Genomic DNA, 24,714 nt, shown 5'->3' with positions numbered 1-24,714 from the left:
CCACATTTTTTTTGTTATTCAGCTTTGAGGAGAATATTTTTTAATATAGGGACCCACACTTTTTTGTTATTCGGCTTTGAGGAGTTGATTTCTCAACAGGTACCCATTGTTGCTTTCCTTGTTTCATCCTAGTTTTTCTAGTTGGCTTTGGTACAGTAGTTTGGGGTGTTGGTGGTGGTCGATGTGGCAAGGTTCTTGCATAGATGACTTGCCTTCATGGACCCATTGTTTAGGTACCCAAATATTCTTATTCGCTTCATAGTATTCGTGTGCCTTTAGTAGTCATTTGGGGACCCACAGCATTGATGAACATGAGGCTTCTAGTGTAAGATTCCTCCCCAGCCCCTCAAGATGTCCAGTTTCTTCCCCTGTAATCAATCCCCTTTTCAGAATAATAAAAGATCTTGTTTCTACCTGTTTTGGCCTAGAGAGAAAAAATATTCTAGAGAGAGGTAATTCAGTTTTTAGATATCTTTGGATAGAAAAATTTCCTTTCTTATTAAAATAAACTCCCCCAAAATCGAAGTTTAAAAAGAAATTCCTAAGGTACATTAGAAATAAATTATAATCTGCATAAAAGACCTCTGCCTAAGGGTCCAGATTTTTTGAAATTTTGGATAAAGGTTCTTATGGACCAATAAGATTAATCCAAATGTAGGGAGGAGATAAATTGAAGAATAAAAGAAAAACTCCCCAAAAATGAGTAAATGCTCACATAAGATGAAGAGTGGACTAAGAACCAAAGAAAACATTTAAAAACTGAACACCTCAGAGTGGGGATCTCCCCTCATGAAGGAGGTGCCTTTTTTCTCATCATTACACCCAATTTTAAATTAATAAAATGAGATATTTCATCTCTCCTCTCTCCTATTTCAAAACTAGATCCAAAAAGTAAGCTGAACTCACCCAAAAATGGTCAAAAATTGACCAAACTTATCTGGAAAATTCTAGAATCAGTTTGCTTGGTTAGAGGCTCACTTTTTTCTATAAATAGAAGCCTCCCCCTTTGTAAAAGCTTAACGGTGTTTATGCACTGTTACTCTACTCGTGCCCTAAGCCATCTTCATTGAATTTGTTAATAATTCAATTGTTTTTGGCATAATCCTCTCCAAAGTGAATTGGTGGCCACTCTTGCTCCAAACAAGAGTAGAACCCTCAATCCCTCAAGCCAAAGGAAAGCTTACAACTCCATGTAAGCTAATTCTCTTACTTTGTTTAATGAAAAATCTATGGTTTTCTTAATTTTTATGTTTTGTGAATATTTGAATTAAATTCAGATGCTATGCCTTTGAGGAAAAGGCCACCCCCTTCTCTTCTTTACATTCCAGCCTTTCTTAATCCTCGAAAGACTAACTAAGGGATTAATTAAACTCTTCTTATTGTTTACTCTCTTGAATTTAGAAAATTATATAGATTAGAGTTCTATGAGTCTAATTTGGGTTAATTTAAGTTAAAAATAGAATGATAAAAATGAGAAATGGTCAGCCATACAAAGGAGGTTATGGCAAAATTTTCTAGAATTTCGTGGAAAAGAAAGTTTGTTTTTATGTTATTCCAAAAGAGTAATTCCCACCATTTTTGCATCTAAAAGAAATATTCTAATTACTCAATGTACATATTCACCTATGAATATGCATGGATATCACTGATATTAGTTATTAAATTTGATTTTTATGCTTAGAAAGATGCATAAAAGAATTTTATTATTATAAAAGTGTTATTCTCATTAAATTTGATTTTTATGCATAGAAAGATGCATAATGGAAATTTTTATCATAAAAGTGTTATTCTCATTAAATTTGATTTTTATGCATAGAAAGATGCATAATGGAAATTTTTGTATTATGAAAGTGTTATTCTCATTGAATTTAAATTCTATGCATAAAAAGATGCATAATGGAATTTTTTTATTATAAAAGTGTTATTCTCATTAAATTTGATTTTTATGCATAGAAAGATGCATAAAGGAATTTTTTTATTATAAAAGCGTTATTCTTATAAAAATGGATTTTTATACATAAATAGATGCATAAAGAAATTCTTTTTATTTTAAAAGTGTTATTCCTATTAAATTGATTTTATGCATAAATAGATGCATAAAATGATTTTCTTTTATATAAAAGTGTTATTCCCATTGAAGTTGATTTTTATGCATAAATAGATGCATAAAGAATTTTTATATCAGTATTAGAATTCTCTTAAATTCTATGTTTAATTTCTATGAGTATTTGATAAATGAATAAGTAAATTTCTCTAAGAGAGAAATTTCTATCGTTTTATACTCACACGGACTGTAAAAAAAAATTCAAGAAATCTATCGAGATCAAAATATTCAGATAAATTATTAATTTATTCCTCATTGGAATTTGTAACTAATTTAGAAATCAGTTAAGTGAATATTCAAAGAAAGAAATTCAGTAGAATAGTTACTGAATTATCAAACCTTTTCGAGAAAGATAGTTCAGGAAAAATCTTATCAGACTCCAACCTTGAATCAAACTATGACCAAGACCAAAAATGACCAAGACCAAACTCTTCACATCAGTTTCGAGGAAAGAAGATGTGACCAGTTCAGGAAAATACACTCGAATCTCCCGCCAATCTAAAACTAAGTTTGAGACCCTTTGAATTGATATGTGGATCAAAGGTTACAAAATTCAAGGAATTCTGTTATAAAATTCAGAATTACGATCAAGAAGTTTTGGGGATACTGATTCAAGAAATACTCCTTGTATTCAAAAGAAAATCAAATTGAAAACTTGTATAGAAACCATGTTTTCTTAAAGGACTATCTTACGCCAGAATGCGGGAGGGAGCATTTGGTATATGTTTTTCTAAGGGAAGTTCGGTTGCAACAGTTGGCGGGGAGTGTTCAAAGGACGGCTCAGGCGACAAAGCCTATGGTTGAAAAATGGTGTGCTTCCAGTACGATGGGCGAGGGCCGACAAAGCGGTCCCTGAGACTGAAGTGCTAGGACACCTAAGGAGGATCCTGGAGGGTTCTGACCAGGCAATGCATGGGCTCGCGGTACTTGGGACACCCATGCGTATGTCGTGTGGAAGATATGTATGATGGACGAAATGATTATTGTAATGTTAAATAAAACCCTGAAGAATTTCTCAAATGAGTAGATCAACGGCTGTGCCTGATTTCAGTTAGGAAAAAAACGTTGATTTCCTCAGATGATTAGATCAACGGTTGTGCCTGATTTCGGTTAGAAAAAGTATTGATTTCTTCAAACTAAGACAGTGATAGTTTTCCTTCTATCTGGTTTAATCAGGTGAAGGATAGTTTAGTCTCTTGACCCCGTTAGAAAATAAGTTTTAAGAAAAATAAAAAAGGTGAAATCGTCCCTGTTTTCCGGGCAAGGGAAATTTTCCCGGTTTCGGTTTCGGAATCACCACCAGATTAGTCTCATGTCCGGATATTTGAGGCGAGGCCCCAAGTGGGAAACCCTACCCCGCGTAAGAGGAAGCTACTTCCGCACAAGACGAAGATACTTTCGCTGCTAGCAACCGGGAATCCAATACGCGGAGGGGGCAGAGGGGTCTCACATCTAGGATTTTAAGGTTTGCTATGGGGGGGTAGTATTACCTTTGTTGGGTCTTTGTTAGACACATTAACTGCCTTTCTTTGGGGCACTTGCTAGAGCGGGGAGATATAAAAACTCCCTTGTTGGTGGCTTTGTCTCCTCAGTCTTCATATTGCTACTTGATTCTAGCGAACTCCATAATGGCAATGTATATTTGGATCCTCCAGATGGAAAGTGTGATGTCCTTTGTTCCCAATCCACCTTGCATCCCATTGCTAAAATCTAACTCTATGTGAGCAGCATCTCTTCTTCCAAGGCACTTGCCCACCATCAGGCATTACATAAACCTTACATGGCTAAGGGTTATTTTTGGTGGAATATTAACTTTTAAATTTCCCAAGGCCCTTACTGTTCCTGTATACACACCCTTAACTTTGGCTATACCATCATCTCTAGCTATGGTTTGTTTAGTTTCACTCATGTTTCATATGAGAGTAAGTTGTGACTTGCTCCCATTTCAATTATAGCGAGGAGATTTGTGGTTGTTCTCTCAATGGAGAGTCTAACTTTGAGACAAGGCTCTATCTCAAGGTCATCTTCTTCGATCAGGGTTAGAGTGGCCATGTTCACTTTTAGTGTGCGGCTATTTTATTTTGCCTTGGCTTTGGCAACCCTTGCTTTAGCCTCCTCTTATGCCTCTTTCCTGAGTCTCTCTTGTTTCAACTTCTTTTATTTCTTTTTGTGTGATTGTTCCAACATATCTTGGGTTAAGGGTCCATAATACTTTTTTAGCTTGCTACCATTTATGTAGCTTTGCATCTCTACTCCATCAAAGGTTTTGATGTGAGCAAGGGCTTGTGAGGTTAGCTCTGCAACCCTAAAGAGCCCTATCCCTCGATATTTCAATTTCTTTCTTTTGGAAGAACCGACTCCATACATGAGTACTAAGTCTCCTTCTTGTAGCTCTTTGGTTTTCAATTTTTGGTTAAACTATCTTTTGTGTCTGAGCTTTTCTACAATCATCCCATGGGGAGAAATAACTTTTGTCTCATCGAGCTTTTTCAACTCAATTAACCTCTCAGCTATAGAATTATCCCTAACTCATTCTTTCACTGTTATCCTCAAACTAGACAACACTAGATATTCCATAAGCATCATTGTCCCAATCCTGTAGACAAGCCAAAAAGTAGTTTGTTCTTTAGCCACCTTATAGAAAGTCCTATATGCCCGCATTGATGTGATCAATTTGTGCTCCCAATCTATTACAACTAGCTTCTACATTTTTGGTTAGGATACCACAAAGGACTTTATTATTAGTACTTTCTACTTTTGTCCATTGGCTTTGGTGGGGATACTATAGTGATGATTTCTAGTGCACCACCAAAAATCTAGACAATAAATGTTCAATGACCTCATTGATTAAATGGGATCCTTTGTTGCTAAACCAGCTTCAATGGACACCCAAATCTTGAAACAACATGCGCATATAAGAAGTTTGCATTACGAGCATTTGCCTTTCGTATGGCTTTCACGTCAGTCCACTTAGAAAAATAGTCAATGGCAAACACTCTTGCAGGTAAAATAGGTAACTGACGAGGATTACCTAAAAATATTTCCTCCCAAAATGTATGAAAGCTCAAAAACAGCTTAAAAACACACTTTTTTTGAAAGCACATCTAGAATTCCATGTGTACATTAAAAACTACATGAATTTTGATACTTTTTTCAAGAGAGAACATGTGGTGACCTCCATAGGTTTATAAACTGATAATGTTTGACATAAAAACAACTTGACTTTTAAATGGGATAGAAGAAATCCCCACAACTTAAAGAAATACTAGTTTTTTAAACTTAAAATTTATTTTATAAATTGCATAAATGAAAGAGACTTTTTTTAATAAACTTTCTTGGAACAAAGTTTACCACTATACACATTATTTGACAAGTGATAAAAAAATATTAGAATAGATAACATCATAAGCTCCATAATTTACGAAAAATCCTATAATCATGCTTGAATCTATTTCTAGACCCAAATAGCAAAGCCAATACAAATAATATGAAAAATAAGTTCTTCCTATAAAAATGAGATAAAACTTCTTGAAGGTTTCTAGAGCAATAAACTAAAGTATGTAAAGTAGTAGAGTCATGATAAACTAAATTATGTAAAGTAGTAGACTCAAAAATCTAAACATCTAGCACTTGATCTAGATCTTCCTCTACTTTTTTATTGGATTGGTCATTTTTTTCTTGTCCTTGGGGACCAGGGAGCATCAAAGTAAGATTCTCATTTTCTTGTAGAGATTCTAATTCCCTATGCTTATCAGAGAGGGGAGGCATACGCTCTTTTAATGCTGACTGGAACTTCTCATTAGTATCAATGGAGGCCGCTCCAACCTCTTGATCTTCATCTAGCAATTCTATAGCACCCTTTACATGCATAGGAATAAAGGCTACTTGGATCTCATCCTTTTCAACTGCAATTGAATTTCTCTTTCTCTTAACTGCACATGTCACAATTGTACCTACAGTTTTAAAAAAATGAATATAAGAACTAGCACACAATCAATAATAAGAAATTATATATTTAAATATGATTTTTAAAAAGCAAGGATACGTGTATATCAATTCTAGAAACAAGTCAAGTATGCAATCATTTGGCACAAAAAATAGATCAATCAAATGATTAATCAAGTGTTGAGGCTTCTGGTAGGGATTCACCAAGGCTTTGGACTCAGTCACATGCCTTAATTTACTATGGGAAGAGAAAGCACATTGGAGCATCCATAGTTATTAACGTGTGCTTTAACACGTCTAAGTTGCTCAATGTCATCCTAATAGCCAACTGTTGAGCATTTCAAAAGGAACTTTTGAAACAAAATCCAGGAACATGATCTATATTTGTTTTGACCCTACAATAAAATTTAGTGAAAAATTAATCTAAAGTATTCGAATAATAATGAAAAGAAACTAAAAACATAAGTTCTTGAAATCATACCAAACAAGGGACTCCAAACCATGTGCTTCTTTTTTGAGAGCTATAGTTACTAATACAGCTTAGCTCATGCTATGAAAGATCACAAATCTCCAGATATTTGATGTAGTTACCACTTTAAAATTCTATAACATCTTTTGAATTTTGTGTGACAGGTATATGCTCTCTCATCATTTATAGAACGTCATATTAAAACCATATGGGATATTGATAATAACAAGACTGTAATCTTTCTTTGGAATAATACTTTGAAGATTATTTGCATCCCCTTACAGGATGTTGCTTTACTTTCCTGTCTAGGAAGAAAAACTCTTTTAGTTCATCTCCTTTGGTTGGAGAAACATTTCTTAGAAGGCATCTTGCTTTCTCTTGCCGAGCTCTTTCAAGGTGCACAAGAAAGTTTTGTGGACACTCTAATTCCTCTTCAAAGAGTGGCTTTTTACCTTTTTTAGTTGAAGGCTTCTGTTGTTAGTAGAAAGTTAATATTAAGAATATAATAAGTGGTTGGTTTCTTAAAACATAACAACAATGCTAACATACCATCACATTTGAATCTTTAATACAAAAACAAAAGAACATTACCCAATCTCTGAATTATAAGAAAAAATCTTTCAAAACTACCTGAGAGCTAGACTGGGGATGCTATGCACGTACGTCATCCCAAGTGGTGCAATTTAGTTTTTTTATCAATGATTTCTTGCATCTTTATATAAACTTTATGGTTGTAAGCCACATGTAAAGACAATATAAATACTTCATTTACATCAATAAGATGAAAAATAAACAACTAAAAACTTTACTTACTTTTGTAGCTCCAAAGACATTTCATCAAGTTATAGCTCCTTCAAAATGTCACACGATAAGATAGAAACTAGCAATGTTTGATCCTTCACTCCTTGAAGTTCTCGCCATGGATTAAGCTTCATGTCTTCTATAAGGTCTTCAATTTATGTATCCACATTCTTACCATGACTTTCAGCCAAGCCACTAGATTCATTTCACATTTTAGAGGTCTTATGCCCTTTCAAAGCTTTATTCTCCCACATTGAAAAGATTCTATTCTGAAGATCTCAAATCTGTCCTATATAAAAAGCAAGCTGAAATAGAGGATCATAAGAAGACAATGTCTTTTTGAGGTTAGGATTCTTGTGGAAAAAGAGGATCTCTCATATGGACTCAGAAAGTAGCAACCTTTTGGTGTCATGCCACATACTCCTCAAACTCATGGATTAAAAACCTGATTTTCTCAACTTGAGACATCTTTGCACGGTAGTCATTATCACTATTATGATCCCATGCAAGAAGTTTTTCCTCTTCAAATGTGAGAGCAGCATAGATTTTGCAATCTATAGTACTGTGGTAAGGACTGTTTGGATCTTCCTTTAATAGATCCCTCCTAGCTTCAACAGAGTGTGAGCCCCCAATGACATAATAGTTATAATTCTAACATTCTACCATTTTAAAGCTATTTTTATTGGGATAATCTTGTGGGTCCACCAAAACAATAAATGGAACCATTGTGGCATGGAGATTTACCTTCATTTTCTTCTTAATATTATTATAATTACTGTGTGAGGTTCTCTAATCTCGATTGATCTTCTACTAGATGATGTATCAATAGGTAGTCGATGTTTCTTTTCCATTGGCAAGTTTAAAATCCTACCATTAAGCACAAGTTTTTGCTGTTTAATTATGTCCCTTATTTTATTTTGTTGAGTTGGGAGTGCACCTGGTGCCAAGATCACCACTAGGAGTGATGATGTCAGGCTCCTTGTAGACATAGAACTCCTTTTAAATTCTCTCTGTTGCCCTCCTTTCCCATAAGAATCAAGTGCAGAAGACCTTGGATCCTCTTGGGGGGTGACCTCTAAGCTAGCAACATGAGGCTGCACTAGTCGGAGTAGTCAAGAAAGGTCCTAAGCTCACTAACAGATTGTCATATTTTTCCAAGGCACAAGCGAGTTGCAGAGGACCATAAAGGCCCACTTGAAGATTATTTTGGCTCACTAGAATCTCTCTAAAGTTTGTTCGTATCATCAACAATAAAATAAACAACATCATCTCTCTCTTTCCCTATATAATCCACCTTTAACAATTTGCCACAAGACTTTTGACGACAACTTTAGTAGCATACAGTTGGCCAGGAACCCAGTGTTTCATGCGCGGACAAAGCACATTGAGGTTCACTACCATTTTGATGCCTAGAAATGATGAAAAAAAGACCACCATCAATCCCAGAAAGACTTCACTCATATTGAAGATAAGCAAGAGTTTTAATTGATGTACCTACTGAGAGTAGAGGTCTATTTGATGGTGCATTTATAAAACCATGAGTTCTCCCTGGGGGTACATAATAAGTTGTTGTCTTTGTCCTAGCTCTCATTGGAACAAACATAGTTTCATCCTCCTTTTGATTCTTTTTTTCATCTTCATCAACAAAGGATGGCGATGAACAATAAATCTCTTTTGGGTGAAGGCTTCAGTTGTCTAGTGCTCCAGGAAGGAAAAGTGGCAATGGTCCCAAAACCTAGTCGAGTTTGAGTTTGTACTTCTTTCTCTGCAACAACAGCATCCAACATTGTGTTGGTGGGCTTGACACTTGCAACACCATCTCTTTTCTCATGTTGTTGTGAAGCCTCCACTTGTTGAAAGAGGGATCTTTTCCTGGGTAAAGTAGCAGCTTGGGCTTCCTTTGTAATTTTTGTAGAACGTTCCTTTCTTGTATTCTTTGTAGCTTGTATTGAAGGAGGTGAACCAAATCATAGAGTCTCAATGGTGGGCCCTTTATAGGACTTCTTCATCTCATCACCCCTACTTTATAGATATAAAGAAATAGATTTAGCAAAACAATTATTAGTTGGTTCAATCAATCAAATCCAACAAAAATAAATAAGGTGGATCTAATCATTAAAGTGAGCCATAACAAGACTATCACAAGCAAATTAAAACAAAAAAACACACAAGAAATAGAGCAAAACAAGGTTCTACAACAAGAGAAGGAAATCAGAAGACATTAAAAGTACATCAAAAATTAATCTACTTCTATACAATCAAAAAAGAAGAATTAAGCAATAAATCTAATTTTTGTAGCAAACAGGCAACAACTTTGAAAGAGGACTTACATTGTTGTAAAGAGATATGGAAAACCAAAGGGAGAGATGAATTAAAATTAATCTACTTCTATACAATCAAAAAAGAAGAATTAAGCAATAAAACTAATTTTTATAGCAAACAGGCAACAACTTTGAAAGAGGACTTACATTGTTTTGTAAAGAGATATGGAAAACCAAAGGGAGAGATGAGAACGGATGAACTTGTGGACCTAGATTTTGATGCACCACATCAATATGGTTGCTAGGTCATTGAGGGCAAAGGAGAAGTAATAATAACAATTGTCGAGATGCAACGTAGAGATAAAGCCTTTCAAGAAAAAATTGAGTGTATATTGTTCTCAACCTTCAGTTTGCGTGCAACTGTTAGAAATAATGCCCAAACATGTGTTAAATTTCCTAAGGTTGTTTTAGCAGTTATAGGAGTCATTTAGGAAAACACTTTCACCAAGCATAAAAGGGGAAGCTCTTAAGCATCTAGTTTGATTGAGTGAACCAAGGAGCTAATTAAATGTAGAAGATTATGGAGGAGAATATGCAACCTACACATCTAATTGATGATGTAAACTACTTGAACCTTTTGCCTATATAAAGGCGCATCTAATACACGATGTTAGCTTATCGCTTTTGCATAGTTTACATCTCATAACTTGCCGATGTCATCATGTTTTTTGGCTCAAGCGGGGCCAAAATATTGGATAGAGGTTTTCATCAAGGATTTTCTTCAAGTCTTTCTCAATAATCTGATTCTGACTGCCCGGTTGATTCCTACTGTCAAGCTGATTTTGACGTCTTGTTGATTTTGACTTGTTTTGCTAATTCCGATATGTCTTACAGATTTCATCTAAGCTGATTCCACATCCAGCTGATTCCGCCCTTCTGATTTTGAATAGTCCAAAATCACGTTGGCTTTATTCATATATATATATAAGTAATGTCTAATAGTAGTAGTGGTAGCGAGAGTGTGGCTAAAATCATTAACATTAGAGTGAAAACTTATCATTATCTTCAGTCAACCAACCCTCCAAATCTCCACTGAGAACCTCTCGGAGAGAGAAGCTTCCCATTAGAAGATGAATTAATAGAGCTTCTAGAAAACTATTGAATCTAAAGAAACCCTAGTATCATAAAGAAGGCATTAAAATGGGTTTCGGTTCTTATCTTGCATCAAACCTTCATTTGTATGGGATAGGGGATATGAAAGAAGATATGGGCTATTAACTTTCTTGTGGGGGTTACTTTAAGTGGTCATAATTATTTAGTTTAACACTTGTCTTTTTTGAGCCAAACTTGTGAAACATTAGACATTACCCTTGCTCTTGCAGGAGATAAGACTTGTTATGGATCCTAGTGAGGTGAGAGAAAGGTTTAGAGGGGAGAACTTTCACACTTGGCAAACCAAGGTGAAGTTTAATCTCATGAAAAAGGGCATGTGGAACATTGTTCAAGGGAAAGAGGAAAGATTTACTACTAGAGAGATTAGTGCACAATCTCCATCTCTCTCATCGACATTGAAGCTTCTCTCTTGGAAGTAGAGAAGAGGATTTTAAATAAGAGTGAGTACAATGTTGATGGTATTTATTTAGTCAAAGGGCAAGTCTTATCCTCGAAAGTCACTCCCTAAACCAAGAAGACCTTCAAGTGCACTTTTTGTGGCAAACAAAGACATCTTGAGGAGTTTTTTTTTTGCAAAGAAAAATGCCCAAAAATCCTATCTTCCTGAAAAGAAGAAAGTAGAAGACTCTCCAGCCAACCTTTGCTTTAATGACTATGATTATGCCTTTTTATGGTCATGGATTTGGCCCATTCTACTCTTACATCTTTTATTTGTTTAAGCTTAGATACTCTTCGGCAAGATAGGCTTTTTGGGCCTTCTTCTTTGCATAACAGAACTCCTCAAGATGTCCTAGTTTGACGCCGTAAAAAGTGCACTTGAAGGTATTCTTGGTTTGAGGAGTGGCTTTCGAGGATAAGGTTTGCCCTTTGACAAAATAAGCACCATCAACATGGTACTCATTCTTCTTTAGAATACTCAATCCTCTTCTCTTCTTCCAAGAGAGAAGCTTCAATGTCGATGAGGGATGGAGTTGGAAGATTTAAAAGAGTTGTGACAAGGGTTGAATATTCATCAAGATGTGACACACTCTTAATCAACACAACAATTTTATCATCATCTTCTATTTCCTTCTTGTTTCCTATGAGTTGTGTTAAGAGGCTTTTAAAATCATTGATGTGGGCAGGCATAGTAGTTGTGGGGTTCTTTTGAAGCCCAAAGAACTTCACTAGGAGACTAATCTTGGAGTGTTTACATATAGCACCTAGTTTGTCTAGAGTTTCCCATGCATCTTAAGTTGTATCAACAAGTGTAAATGTGATGTACAAAAGTGTCATCCAAGTGTTCCCCTATAACACCTAGTGCCTTATCATTCTTTAAATCGCATTGTGCACTACTCTCTCTAGTAGTAAGTCGTTCCTCTTTCCCTTGAATAATGTTCCACAAGCCCTTTTTCATGAGATTAAACTTTACCTTGGTTTGCCAAGTGTGAATGTTCTCCCCTCTAAACTTTTCTCTTAGCTTACTAGGAGCCATAGCAAGGTCTTACCGCTTGCAAGAGCAAGGGTAGTGTCTAATGCTTCACAAGCTCAAATTATGTTGATGAAAAAAAAAAGACACAAGTGAAAAATAATTCCCACAAGAAAGTTTATAACCCATGTCTTCTTTCATATTCCCTATACCATACAAATGAAGGTTTGATACAAGATAAGGACCTAGTCCTATTTTAATGGCTTCTTTATAGTACTAGGGTTTCTTTGGATTCCACAGCTTGCCTTATTAATGCTTCTTCTAACGGGTAGCTTCTCTCTCCTAGAGGTTACTTCATGTGAAGATTTGGAAGGTTGGTTGATTGAAGAAAATGATGAGCATTCACTCTTAGAAGACGGAATATTAATGATTTCAACCACACTCTTGCTAGTGGACATAGCTGTAAGTCATAAAGCTGTAAGAAAGAGTTATGTGCTTTACGAAGAAGATTTTTACCCACCGAACTAGATGCTAGATCAAAAATGGTGAGTTTGTAAAGTTAGTGATGCTTTTAATGTAGCTCATCATGAAGAAATGAATCCCCCAATGTAAGGCCAAGTGTAATGTAAACAGAGAATTATTTTTCTCTTTTTTTTAAAAAAAAATAATAAAAACGTGTTGGTTTACTGACGGCTAGCGCTAATTCTGCTGAAGCCGACGGTGCCGTGGCTGAGCGTGGCTTGTCGGTGACGGCTGGTTTGCTTTAGACAGGTGCACAGAGGTGAGGGAGATGCGCTGGAGGAGGGAGATGCGCTGCAGGAGGCAGCTCGAAGGTATTGGACAGCCAGTGGGCACCAAGAAGTGACTATGGGCAAAGGCAGGTGCTACAGAAGTCAATGGCGGAGATGTAGACGGGTTGAGCAGTAGACATTGACAACCTTCAGAAAGAGTGTGCGCAAAAGCTTCAGGAGAGGGGCAATTTTTATTGAATCAACAGTAGCTAGACAAGGCGTCGTCAGGGCTGAAAATGACAGTAGCGGGCTGGAACAACAAAGGGAGACGCAACGACAGACAGAGGCAGTGCTACTATGATCTTGAGACATGGTGGAGCTACCTACCATATTAGCAAAATGATATTCTCTGCACTAGTCTACCTAGGGTGGATTATAAAGAAAATCAGTCATCATAAGACTGTTAATTGAATATTAAGATTTCAGAATATAAACTAGAACTTAATCATGAAAATGAAGCAAAGAGGCGCACGTTTTCCATTAGGCATTGAGGTACAATGGCAAGCCCACAATAATGGCCTTGATTGAGGACAAAACGATAGAGGATAGATGAGCTAAAACGGTGGAGAGATGGAGCGGATTGAGAGCCTAAAGGAGGTGGATACGATTCCCCTAAATCAAGGAAAAGTGCTAGGGTAAAGTGAAAGTAAAAGCTTGATAAAAAGGTAGAAATAACCTCAGGAAAACAAGCCATGGTTAGGGCACTATTTCTAACAGCAATGGACCATAGAGGAAAGTGTTTTGCATCTCCAAAAAAGTATCGTGGGCTAGTTATTAATAGAATAGACTAGAAAAAAAACTTTCTTGCCTCACTTTGCTAGGTTACCTAAGGACATTACTACAGAAGGCACACTTGCACAAATGCATTTGGTTGGTTGCCTTGTATACAATGGTCAAGTTCACCTAAGGGTTTTTTTCACATATCCAAATATCTATAATGATCCAAATCTAACCATCACAATCATTCATCATGTGATATCTAATTGGCAAAGTGCATTTCCAAGCATATTATATTTACAGCTAGATAACATTGCGAGAGAGAATAAGAATCAAATAGTTCTTAGATACCTAATCAGGTTATTTTTCTTAGGGATGTTTGAGAAAGTGAAAGTGAATTTTCTACTTGTGGGTCATACTCCATATTGATCAAATGTAACAATGTCTTTACTTTGTCGACCATGATGACACTTATAGAGAGAGCTTACACACAAAAGCCAGTGGTAGAGCATTTGAAGGAGACAATAGATTTCAAGTTTTTTGCCAATGGGCCGAGGATAGAAAAAAGGAGGTGCTTAGATCAGTTAAATAGTCTAAGTTATCAACATTCCTTTTTGATTAAGCCTACAGAAGAAAGTGGATAAACTTTATTATATGGAAAGATTTTCTCTATTAATGCAGAGTGGTTTCCTTCAAGTGGTCTTAAAGTTCTCAAATTTATTCCATACATGGTTATGTGAGCATTAAAAATGACACCCTTGGAAAGCTTAAAGAAAGCAAAGAAGGCAAGTAAGATGTTGCCATATATATAGGCAGTGAACACACTTACGACCCCGTCAGGGCACTTTTTCCCTCTTTGGGAGGTTTTTTCCCCCGGCTTGTATATATGCCCATCATTCTAGGGCTAACTTATCTTTTGTACATTGACACAATCTAATACATTGTGTGTTGTGTGCATTCTTGCTTTTTTTTCTCCAAGCTTTGTGTGCTTTCCTGCAACCCTAATTCCAACAATTGGTATCGGAGCAGGCAGGGCTACGCCGCCAGCACCCTCCGACTCACGTTCTCTGATTGAGATGAGCTTTCACGAGCGCTTGCAGGTCCCTATACTCTGCAATAAGCCCGTATGGCTTTGCGTTCTCAGAAATTTCATCTGAGGTCGTTTTGGGCTCCGTTTTGCATTTTAAGTTCTGCACATGTGTTTTCGTCATTTTGTGCAGAAATTTCGACAGTGCAATTTTCTGCAAAACAGGCATACGTATTCTATTATGGACCGTGCTACATAGCACAAGTTGTTTTCTGCTCAGTCTTTGCATCATTACAGGTAGCTTTTGCATCAGTTTCAGTCAGTGGCCATGGCTGATAACAGTAATGATGTATTTCGCATATTGTCTGCTGATGACAAATTGGATGGAGACAGCAAAACTACCCACTTTGGGCATACATGATGCAGCATGTTTTGGTTGCAAAAGGAGTGTGGAACATTGTGCAGGGTATGGATGTACGTCTAGGTTCTGTGGATGTAGGATCTGTTGAGGATGTTGTAGGTTCTAGCAGCTCTACTGTTGCTACTGTTTTTCCCACTGCTGAACAAGCTCGTTGGGATGGTAAAGATGCGCAGGCTCATGCCTTGATTGCACTTTCTGTCAAACGTAACATCATCCCACATATTCGTTCAGCTAAAACAGCAAAACAGGCTTGGGATATTCTAGCTGGTTTGTATGCAGGTCGTAACGAGGCAAAAATCTCTTACCTGCGTAAAGAGCTAGAAACGAAGATTATACAGGAAGATGACATGAATGTTTTTCTTGGTGAGATTAAAGATCTCAAAGAACAGTTGATTTCTGCAGGTGAGATTATTCCAGATCATTCTCTTGTGCAGACTGTTCTTGATGCTTTACCTGAGTCATATCAGACTTTTGCTTCCACGTGGAGACTTGTTACTGAGGACAGACCTGATGTTGTCAAGTATGATACTTTAGTCAATAAGCTCTTGCAAGAAGCGCAGTCCAGGCAAAACAGGGCTAGGCAGCGTGCAGTTGATCAGGCATTTATTGCTGCCCACCAGCAAAGAAGAAGCGGCAAGGCAAGCCCCTTCCACTGTTTCTTCTCCTATTAATAGGTCTGCAACTTCTTCCTTCCACAGGTAGCAACAATAAGTCTGAGAAGGCTCTTAATAAAGGTAGGAAAAAGATCGGGTGTAACTATTGTAAGGCAACTGATCATGTCATTAAGAATTGCCCTAAGCTAAAGGCTAAAGAGGCAAAGAAGAAAGAGTCAAATGCAGCCACAATAGCAGATGCTTCTACAAATGCAGATTCTGCAAATGTTGTGCAGGATACAGAATGGGCGTTTAGCGTGTATTGCCAGTATGACCCATCTGTACATGATGCATGTTTAGCAGTTTCTGTTGACTCTGATGTTTGGTATTTTGACAGTGGTGCTACAAAGCACATTACCTCGCATCGTGATATGTTCACTTGTCTTGAGGCTGTCTCTAATGGGAATACTGTCACATGTGCCAATAATGCTTCTTACCCAGTGAAGGGCATTGGTAAAATTATGCTTACTGCTGCAAATGGCAGTGCTTTCACACTTTCAGATGCTTTGTATGTACCAGGGATAAAGAAGAATCTATTGTCTATCTCTCTGCGCTTGCTAGACTTGGACTTATAGTCAAATTTGTGGATGACAGATGTATTGTTCATGATTTGACTTCTGGTGATACGATTATTGTATCTGGCACCTTGTTTCGTGGGCTGTATAGGCTCAATTCTTATGACAAGTGTGTGGAAGATTCAGCAAATGCAATTTCTGATGAAAAGGTAGTTTCAGATGTAAAACTATGGCATGCTCGTTTTGGTCATCTGAACTTTGCTAGTTTGCTGCATTTGCAAAAATTTAATATGGTTGCTTCATTGCCCCCTCTTGAGGCACCATTGAAACATGTTTGTGAAGGCTGTATTTTGGGCAAAATGCAGCGTTCTGCGTTTCCAAAGGATGGTTCTGTGCGGGCCACTCGCAAATTGCAACTTGTACATAGTGATGTATGTGGGCCTATGCAAACTCCATCATTTGGTAAACACTTGTACTTCGTGACTTTCATTGATGATTACTCAAGGCATGCATGGGTGTCCAATTTATGCTGGACTAGGACAATGCTTTGAGAAAAAATTTGGGGAGCAAGGGACTTCAAATTAGATCAAGCAACCAATAGAAAATACACAGGCACTCAAATTAACCAAATATAACCTAAATTAATACAAAATAGTTAATTAATAAAAAAATATGATGAATTGATTAAAAAATAAATTTTCCATACATAAAGTGATCCAATTCTTTTTTCCATAGATGTACCATTACAAGTATACTAGTCCCTATAAGTTTTAAATGATTTACATTAAAAATATAATTTTACTAATTATATTATTAATATTTGCATGCCTTCTATTAGCCTGGAAGCATTTTGGAAAAGAGATCATAAAAAATCCAACCAATGGATTTGCAACTTTGACTGATGGTTGGTTGGGTAAATTAGAGATAAGCTCACTCAACTAGTGTCCAAGTAGACTTGCTAAAACCTTATGAGACCCTTGTGTATAGCTACAGGTTTACAAGTACTCCCAATCATTCCTTCATCGGTGTACCTATGGCATCATTGGCAACCAGAACGCTCACCACCTTTTCACTCAGGGGCCTTTTCAATAGCTCCTAGCTCATACTACATAGAAATAAATTCATTTATAAAAATCTAGATGGACTCTCGGTTGAAGATTAGCAAGATCAACCGCTTGTATGGAATTGATTCATGTATAAACTTTTTTTATAAATCTTGTCTTTGGCATTATTGTATTGTGGAAAAAGATTGTTTTAACAAACCTTATGAAAAGGGCCTTAATTAAGGAACATGTTTATTTATGTCAAACAGTGGGCATTTAGGAGGTGACTTGAAGACAATAAAGTGTCTTCTTGGGTGTCCACAAATCCTTGTCCGAAGTGTTTTTGTGCTTCAAACAATATATGCTTATGGTTGAAAATGTATCCAATTATTGTACTGTGGGCACCCTCCGTTCTGATCGGGGGGGGGGGGGGGGGGGAGTACACATGTCTAAAGAGTTTGATGCATTTCTGGCTAGTCGTGGGATAAAACACCAATGTACAGTGCCGTGTACCCCTCAGCAAAATGGTGTTGCTGAGAGAAAAAACAAGTCACTTATGGAGATGGCACGATGTGTGGTGTCGAGCCAAGCTTTGCCACATGCGTTTTGGCTTGAGGCTGTCATGTGTGCTGCATATGTACTCAACAGGTGTCCCACTAAGGCCTTGCAGTCTATTACTCCATACGAAGCTTGGCATGGCAGGAAGCCTTCTATTGGTCACTTGCGTGTCTTTGGTTGCTTGGCCTATGCTTTAGTGCCTGTGCAACAACGCAGAAAATTAGATAATAAGGCTGTCAAATGCATTTTTATTGGTTTTACAGTGCTGAGAGCAAGGGTTACAGATTGTATCATCCACAGTCAAAGCGTATCTTGATTAGTCGAGATGTTGTTTTTGTGGAAGATGCTATGCAGCCTTTGTTATCATGTACCAAAGAGACAGGTGTGAGCTCACGGGATGTATTTGATACGTTGTTGCCTCTATTTATAGGTGGGAATTCAAATGTAAGTCCTAATGAGGTAAATACTCAGCCTATGCAGATTTCAAACGACATCATAGATCAGCCTATTTCTGATGCAGATTTACAGGATGTAATTCATGAGGATAGGGCTGAAAATGAGCAAGCTAGAGGTATGCCTAAATGGCTGGTGCAAACCTTGCGTGATAGTAAAATTGATACACCTATATCTAGTCGTACTCATTCAGGTTTTCAGCATGCCTCTTATGCATCAGATTGTTATGCTTTGGCTGTGTCTAGTATGTGTGAAGAACCTCTTTCATTTGATGAGGCACAAAAATCAAAAAATTGGTTGGCTGCACAGCAAAGTGAATATGGTGCTATAATGAAGAATGGTACATGGTCTTTGTGTGATTTGCCTATTGGTAAAAAGGCCATTGGATATAAGTGGGTTTTTAAGTTGAAACGAAAGCCAGATGGCAGTGTTGATCGCTATAAGGCTAGACTTGTTGCAAAGGGTTATGCTCAAGAAAAGGGCATTGATTTTGATGAGACCTTTGCTCCCACTTGTCGTATGACTACCATTCATAGCATTTGTGCATTGGCAGCTCATAATGGTTGGAATGTACATCAGTTGGACATAAAGACTGCGTTCTTGAATGGAGATTTGCATGAGGAGGTGTATGTACCGCAGCCTCGTGGTTTTGCTCAAAGAGGGCAGGAAAACAAAGTGTGCAGGTTGAAAAAGGCTTTATATGGTTTAAAGCAAGCTCCACGAGCTTGGTATGAAAAGATACATGCATATTTGACTGCACATGGTTTTCAGAATAGTCCAACAGAAAGCACTTCGTATGCTAAACGTGTGGATAATGTACATCTAATCATTACTCTCTATGTCGATGACATGCTGCTCACAAGACCAAATGAGAGTCATATTGCTAATTTTAAGGCTGATTTGAATGCCTCTTTTGAGATGTCAAATTTGGGACATTTGCATCATTATTTGGGGATACAATTTAAGAAGTGTCATGGAGGTATTGCTTTGTGTCAAACAAAGTATATTGAGACATTGTTGCGGAGATTTGGCCTTGAAGACTGCAATCCTATTGCTACTCCAATGGAGACAGGTTTGAAGTTGAGTCTTCATGATGCTGGAGATCACTTTGATGTCACACTCTATCAAACAGCTGTTGGTTGCCTCATTTATGTATGCATTACGAGGCCGGACATTCAGTTTGCAGTCTCACAGGTGAGCAGGTTTATGCATAGCCCAGGGTCTCAGCATTGGAAGGTCGTTAAACGCATCTTTCGCTACTTGAGTGGCACCATACATCTTGGGTTGTTTTATCCCAAGGGGGGATCATTGTCGCCACCAGATTTACATGCTTTTTCGGACTCAGATTGGGCTGGTTGCTATGACACAAGAGTGTCCACAAGCGGTTTTTGTTTCATGCTCGGTAGCTCATACATATCTTGGTTGAGCGCAAGAAGCAACCTACTGTGGCCACTTCTAGTTGTGAAGCTGAGTACAGGGCAGCTTTCATAGCTACGGTTGAGTGTGTGTGGCTCAGACGGCTTATGGCTGACTTGGGTGTTGGACAGAAGTCTGCCACCTCTATCTACACTGACAGTCAGAGCGCATTGGCAGTTGCGAGAAACCCAGTTTTTCATGCTCGCACAAAGCATATTGAGGTGCATTATCACTATGTCAAGGAGAGACTCTCAGCAGGAGAGATCAGCTTGGCCTATGTGCCAACACAGGACAACCTCGCCGATCTTTTCACAAAGGCGCTTCCTCGTGAGAAGTTCGAAGCTTTCCGCAAAGCTTTGGGCTTGCTCCCCTTTGTGGACTGATCTACTTCGGGCATGACACTTCCCTATACATGAGTGCCAGCTCTCGTTCACACCATCACTCCCAGGGCGGATTTGTTGCCATATATATAGGCAGTGATGTGTGTGAACACACTTCGGACCGCCGGAACACTTTTTCCCTCTTTAGGAGGTTTTTTTCCCCGGCTTGCCAATATACGCCTATCATTTTAGGGCTAACTTATCTTTTGTACATTGACACAATCTAATACATTGTGTGTTGTGTGCATTCTTGCTTCTTCTTCTCCAAGCTTTGTGTGCTTTCCTACAACCCTAATTCCAACATCAGATAGGTCGTGCTATGGACTTTCAAAGGTGCATTGTAGAGAGAAGATTACTAATTGACAGGGCAAAGCAATATGCAGGAGAGCAAGATGTAAAACGGTGGGATAAGTTCTTTGAACAAGAAGAAATACTTGAAAGGAATATCAATAACTCATAATATCTAGTTAGTTCTTTTCAGTGGCCAACTATTGTTGAAAAGACCAATTATTTTGCAGCACCAATTCTAGCAGAGATCGATAAACTTCTTCATGGAGAAGCAAGAGAGATGTACACATGAGCCATACAATCAAAAGAAAGGCAAACAATACTTCAAGAGATATGGAATGATGATCCACAAGATATAAAGGATGGTATCCTTGTTGCTATCCTAGCTGAGGATGGCGCTTTAAAACATCCATTCCGAATTGGCAAGGTAATAGTTACTAATAAAGATAAAATTGGTGAGCATACATTATCACTAACTGTGCATTGGATAAGAACAACTCATGCAAATGCATTTGAGGAAAAGTATAGCTTAAAAATGATAAATACAATAAAAGGAAAGGACAAGCGTAAAGGAAAACTTGAACACTGCTAGCACCTGAGTATACTACCACTTGATGAGGTAGATATTTTGGTGTACTCTTACAAAAGAAGGTTAATTGAAAAAGTCAACCATTTCTATTTAACAATAGAAGATTCCTTGATTTAGTAACTCTAAGCTTGGAAACACATTCTCGGGTGTGCTAACACGACAGCAAACCACCAAGAAGTCTTAGCTTCAAGTGTATACATGGAAGAAGAAAATGCCTTTATCAATAATGTTGAAGAGGATGCCTCGTCTACCTCCTAGGGAAAGGCACACCAACTACTGATGGTGATGGTATAGGTAGCACTGATGATGAGAAGCCATAACTATGCCATGAGTTGTATGTTTAGAAAATAACTCATTTTTTAAGAGTTGTATTAATTTCTTTTTTGATCAAAGATGGCAATGACGAATGGTCTCTATTTTGGTATGTTTTTTAAAACTTATTAGATTTTCAGTTGTAATCTCAAAAAGTAAGCAAAATCAAATCTTTTTTTCATTTTCATTTTTACAAAGTGTCCTAAATATTGTCATTTTTAGGTGGTGTTAGATGCGTGCATAGATCACTTTTTAAAAAAAGGTAAAAATTGACCTTTTTATGAAATCTATAAAAGATGCTAAATGTTTCTCATTTTAAGAAAACATTACCTAGTTCTCTCGCAATGGCAATAATTATATATCGAACTTGCATTTTGATGCACAGTTGGGCTAATGGGTCCAACAAAGTCTATTCCCCATTTTTCAAAAAGTTGTTACATAATAATCAGGACCAAAGGCATTCTATCTTGTTTGTATTTTAATCCTTTCCTCAAAGGACTAGCGGCCTTATCTGTGTACTTCCATGACCTTGAAATCATCAGCAAGCTTATTGAGTTCTTAAGTGGACCTATTCAATTCTACCTTGATTGGCACACTTGCTTGTGAGAGCTTGTAGGTCTTCTTCTCTTTCTTTGGTGGCTATAGCATGCTTTTCGGCCAATGTTGCGGAGTCCCTGTTCTCACGACAAGAGGAGTAGTTCTTTTCTTTCTCGATGCGCTTCTACCCTCTTTTTTCATGCAAGAAATTAATGGTCCCGCGATGAAGTTCCAAGTTGCTGTCCATGAGTTGAGCAGTCATGAGATGGCAATGAGCTATCCATGACATTAGTTTCTAAAAATAGAATTTTATATTGTGATTGATGGGGCACATAAAGATTATAAGTTCAGATGTCAAAAGGGTATCTGTATCAAATGGCAACATTCTTTTGCTTTTCACGAGTGTCTTGGACAAGAATTACAAGCAGAAAGGCCATCTTGCACAAGAAACAGACTCACTCCAAGTTCAGAGTCAATCCATGGTTCCTGATTCCTACTAGTATATTCTAACCAAGGAGGTTGCACAAGCCAGCTCAATCCAAATGAGGCAAGTAACAATATTGACATTCATTAAAAAAAGTAGAGTATATGTACATTTTAAAAGTTTTTTATTTTGTTGCGAGGTGTTAGTTTATTTCATCACACTCCTTATTGCAGCCTAAGTGACCATGTGAACATATCATAAACAAGCACTATGACATTAAGTTGCTTCTAATGATTCCAATGATAGATTTCAACTAGTCACTGGCTTTGAAAAATATAAACGTCTATATGTTGATGTTCTGCTATAGAATGATCTAAAGCCTGAAAACATTTTCAAAAGGTTTTATTAGTTTAATGCCACCCTATAGAGTAAAGGCTAATATTGTGTACAAGTGAGATGCCATTGCATGGATGGATGTTCTAGCTGAAGAAGGAGTAACTTGATGCCGACACCCAGATTTCACGAAATCCCCCGATGGACGATACTGCCATCAGCAACACTCCGAGTATGATACATACCTGCCATGCACAATCAGCAAAATATTTTTATGCACACCCACCAGAATATATTATATGTAGAGAGAGAGAGAGAGAGAGAGAGAGAGAGAGAGAGAGAGAGATTAATTATAGGTACAGGTGCCATGGTTCAGCTCTTCGACCTGCTGACGGGCAGGTCAAGGCTTTACTACTTCTAACACCTAAAACCCAACAAAAGAAGAATACTAACCCAGTTTGCAAGCCATGATAAACTGAATGGCTTTGGCTTGTATATTGCAAGCCACATTATGCAGGGCAGCTGCAATACAGTGAATTAAAAACCAAATGAGACATTCAACAATTAAACACGCTTGCAAAAGCATGTGCCTGTCTGCACCACCTTACCCAAACATTACACAATTAGCCCTTTCTATGAAGGAGACTTACAAAGTATGTTGTGGGAGCGAATGCAAACCCTCCAAAGAACCCCAGTAGAGCACCAAAAAAGGGGATGCTCACTGCAACAAAGCATGTAAAAGCTGCAGCCCAAACATGTTAGCCAAAAATGTACAAGAAACCGAGTAAAGAACTTGTTCTAAATTGAAAGCTTAGGACTGCCTTACCAACATAGGCCGAGCGCGTGATTAAGCGAAGGATAAAGCCAGGAGGTAGATGAAATGTCTTTACAAGCAAAGTTTCCAGCATGTCAAACACTGGCATTGCATAGATCTGCATCCATCAACCAGGGAGAATGTCACATCATTCACGCACATTTCTGGTAGAGGACATGAAGTCACCATGACACGCGAGCTTCCAAACCATCACCTGATAACTTCCAATGACGTGGATCACAACCATCAAGTTTGCAGCAGCAATGAGCCACGCAGGGTGGTTAAGAGAAATAAGAACATTATCTGCAACTGAATTTCCGAACGCCCAGTATCCAAAAAGCGCCACGGGGAAATAGCAGATTGCAACAATGGCGTATGCGACAACTACTCCTCGCCACATGGGGATCTTAGATGGCTTCTCTGGTGTGGATGGTATAGTGGCCTGGATCTCGAGAACCACATTATGCCCTGCATAAGCAAATGCAACCTCCCCCAGGGCATTGAAGACTCCAAAAACTTGATGTGCATTGGAGACAGAAGGGTATTTATAGGATGCATCATCGCTCCCTTTTGCACCAGAAGCGGTCCAAGCAATGGTCGAATAGCTATGATCATGGAATACAAGATTTACTTACTTATAAATGCACATGATTGTTAAGGCATATTACCCCCCCCAGGGGGGTCACAATATAAAAACCCCATGCATCACCATGCGTTCAAAGGGTTTTTTTTAATATATCAAGCCGTTTTTATATTTGAGATTTTAAAGACCTCCTATAGATTTGAGGCTTCTAAATTCTGTAAATTTGAGGCTGTTTTTAAATTTAAAAGATTCTTATGTAAATTTCAAGTAATTCATAGAAAAGAAAATCCCCTTGTGTTGGAACTGTCATGCTATCTTATGTAACTTTAAGTGTCCAACCTGTCTCCCCAACAACCCTTCCCTTCCCCTCCCCCCGCCCCCCCCCCCCCCCCCCCCCCCCCCCCCCAAAGAGTAGATAGAGAGAACTTGAGACCTTAGAGACATGACTGCTGCCGCCAGTGAAACGCCTGCAATCGAGTTGAAATTTGGGAGCTGTGCCAGAACAAAATGCACTGAAGCAAAAATCATTATCCAAAAGGTTTGCCGGATCGGCCGACATGTTGAGCACACAAGATCATGGAATTTCATCAAAGATTTCCCTCCAGTGACCATGTACACGATGTCCACACCAACTTCCACTATTAATTGCTGTGGTACTACTATCCAAAGGCCTAGCTTTGGTCCAAAAGCATGTTGTCC

General features: G+C 37.9%; 1 protein-coding gene across 1 annotated transcript in view; it reads right to left on the bottom strand.

Annotated features, from left to right (window-relative positions):
• Positions 1-22,538: 22,538 nt before the first annotated feature.
• Positions 22,539-24,714, bottom strand: part of LOC147635412 (lysine histidine transporter 2-like) — a 3,539-nt gene continuing 1,363 nt past the window's right edge. Inside the window, exons 3-8 of the mRNA XM_086802688.1 lie at positions 24,449-24,714; positions 23,647-24,037; positions 23,445-23,550; positions 23,269-23,360; positions 23,072-23,140; positions 22,539-22,863 (exon numbers count right to left, since the gene is read on the bottom strand). The exon at positions 24,449-24,714 is cut by the window's right edge and continues 118 nt beyond it. Of these exons, the coding sequence (XP_086658814.1) occupies positions 22,765-22,863; positions 23,072-23,140; positions 23,269-23,360; positions 23,445-23,550; positions 23,647-24,037; positions 24,449-24,714 (1,023 nt within the window). The 3' untranslated portion in view covers positions 22,539-22,764. The remainder of the gene's footprint in view (positions 22,864-23,071; positions 23,141-23,268; positions 23,361-23,444; positions 23,551-23,646; positions 24,038-24,448) is intronic.

The sequence above is a fragment of the Cibotium barometz genome, chromosome 9 (genome assembly GCF_041138505.1).
Source record: "Cibotium barometz isolate CiBa-2024 chromosome 9, ASM4113850v1, whole genome shotgun sequence".
In the NCBI taxonomy this organism is placed as follows: domain Eukaryota; kingdom Viridiplantae; phylum Streptophyta; class Polypodiopsida; order Cyatheales; family Cibotiaceae; genus Cibotium; species Cibotium barometz.
This window is presented reverse-complemented; position numbering and strand designations above follow the sequence as displayed.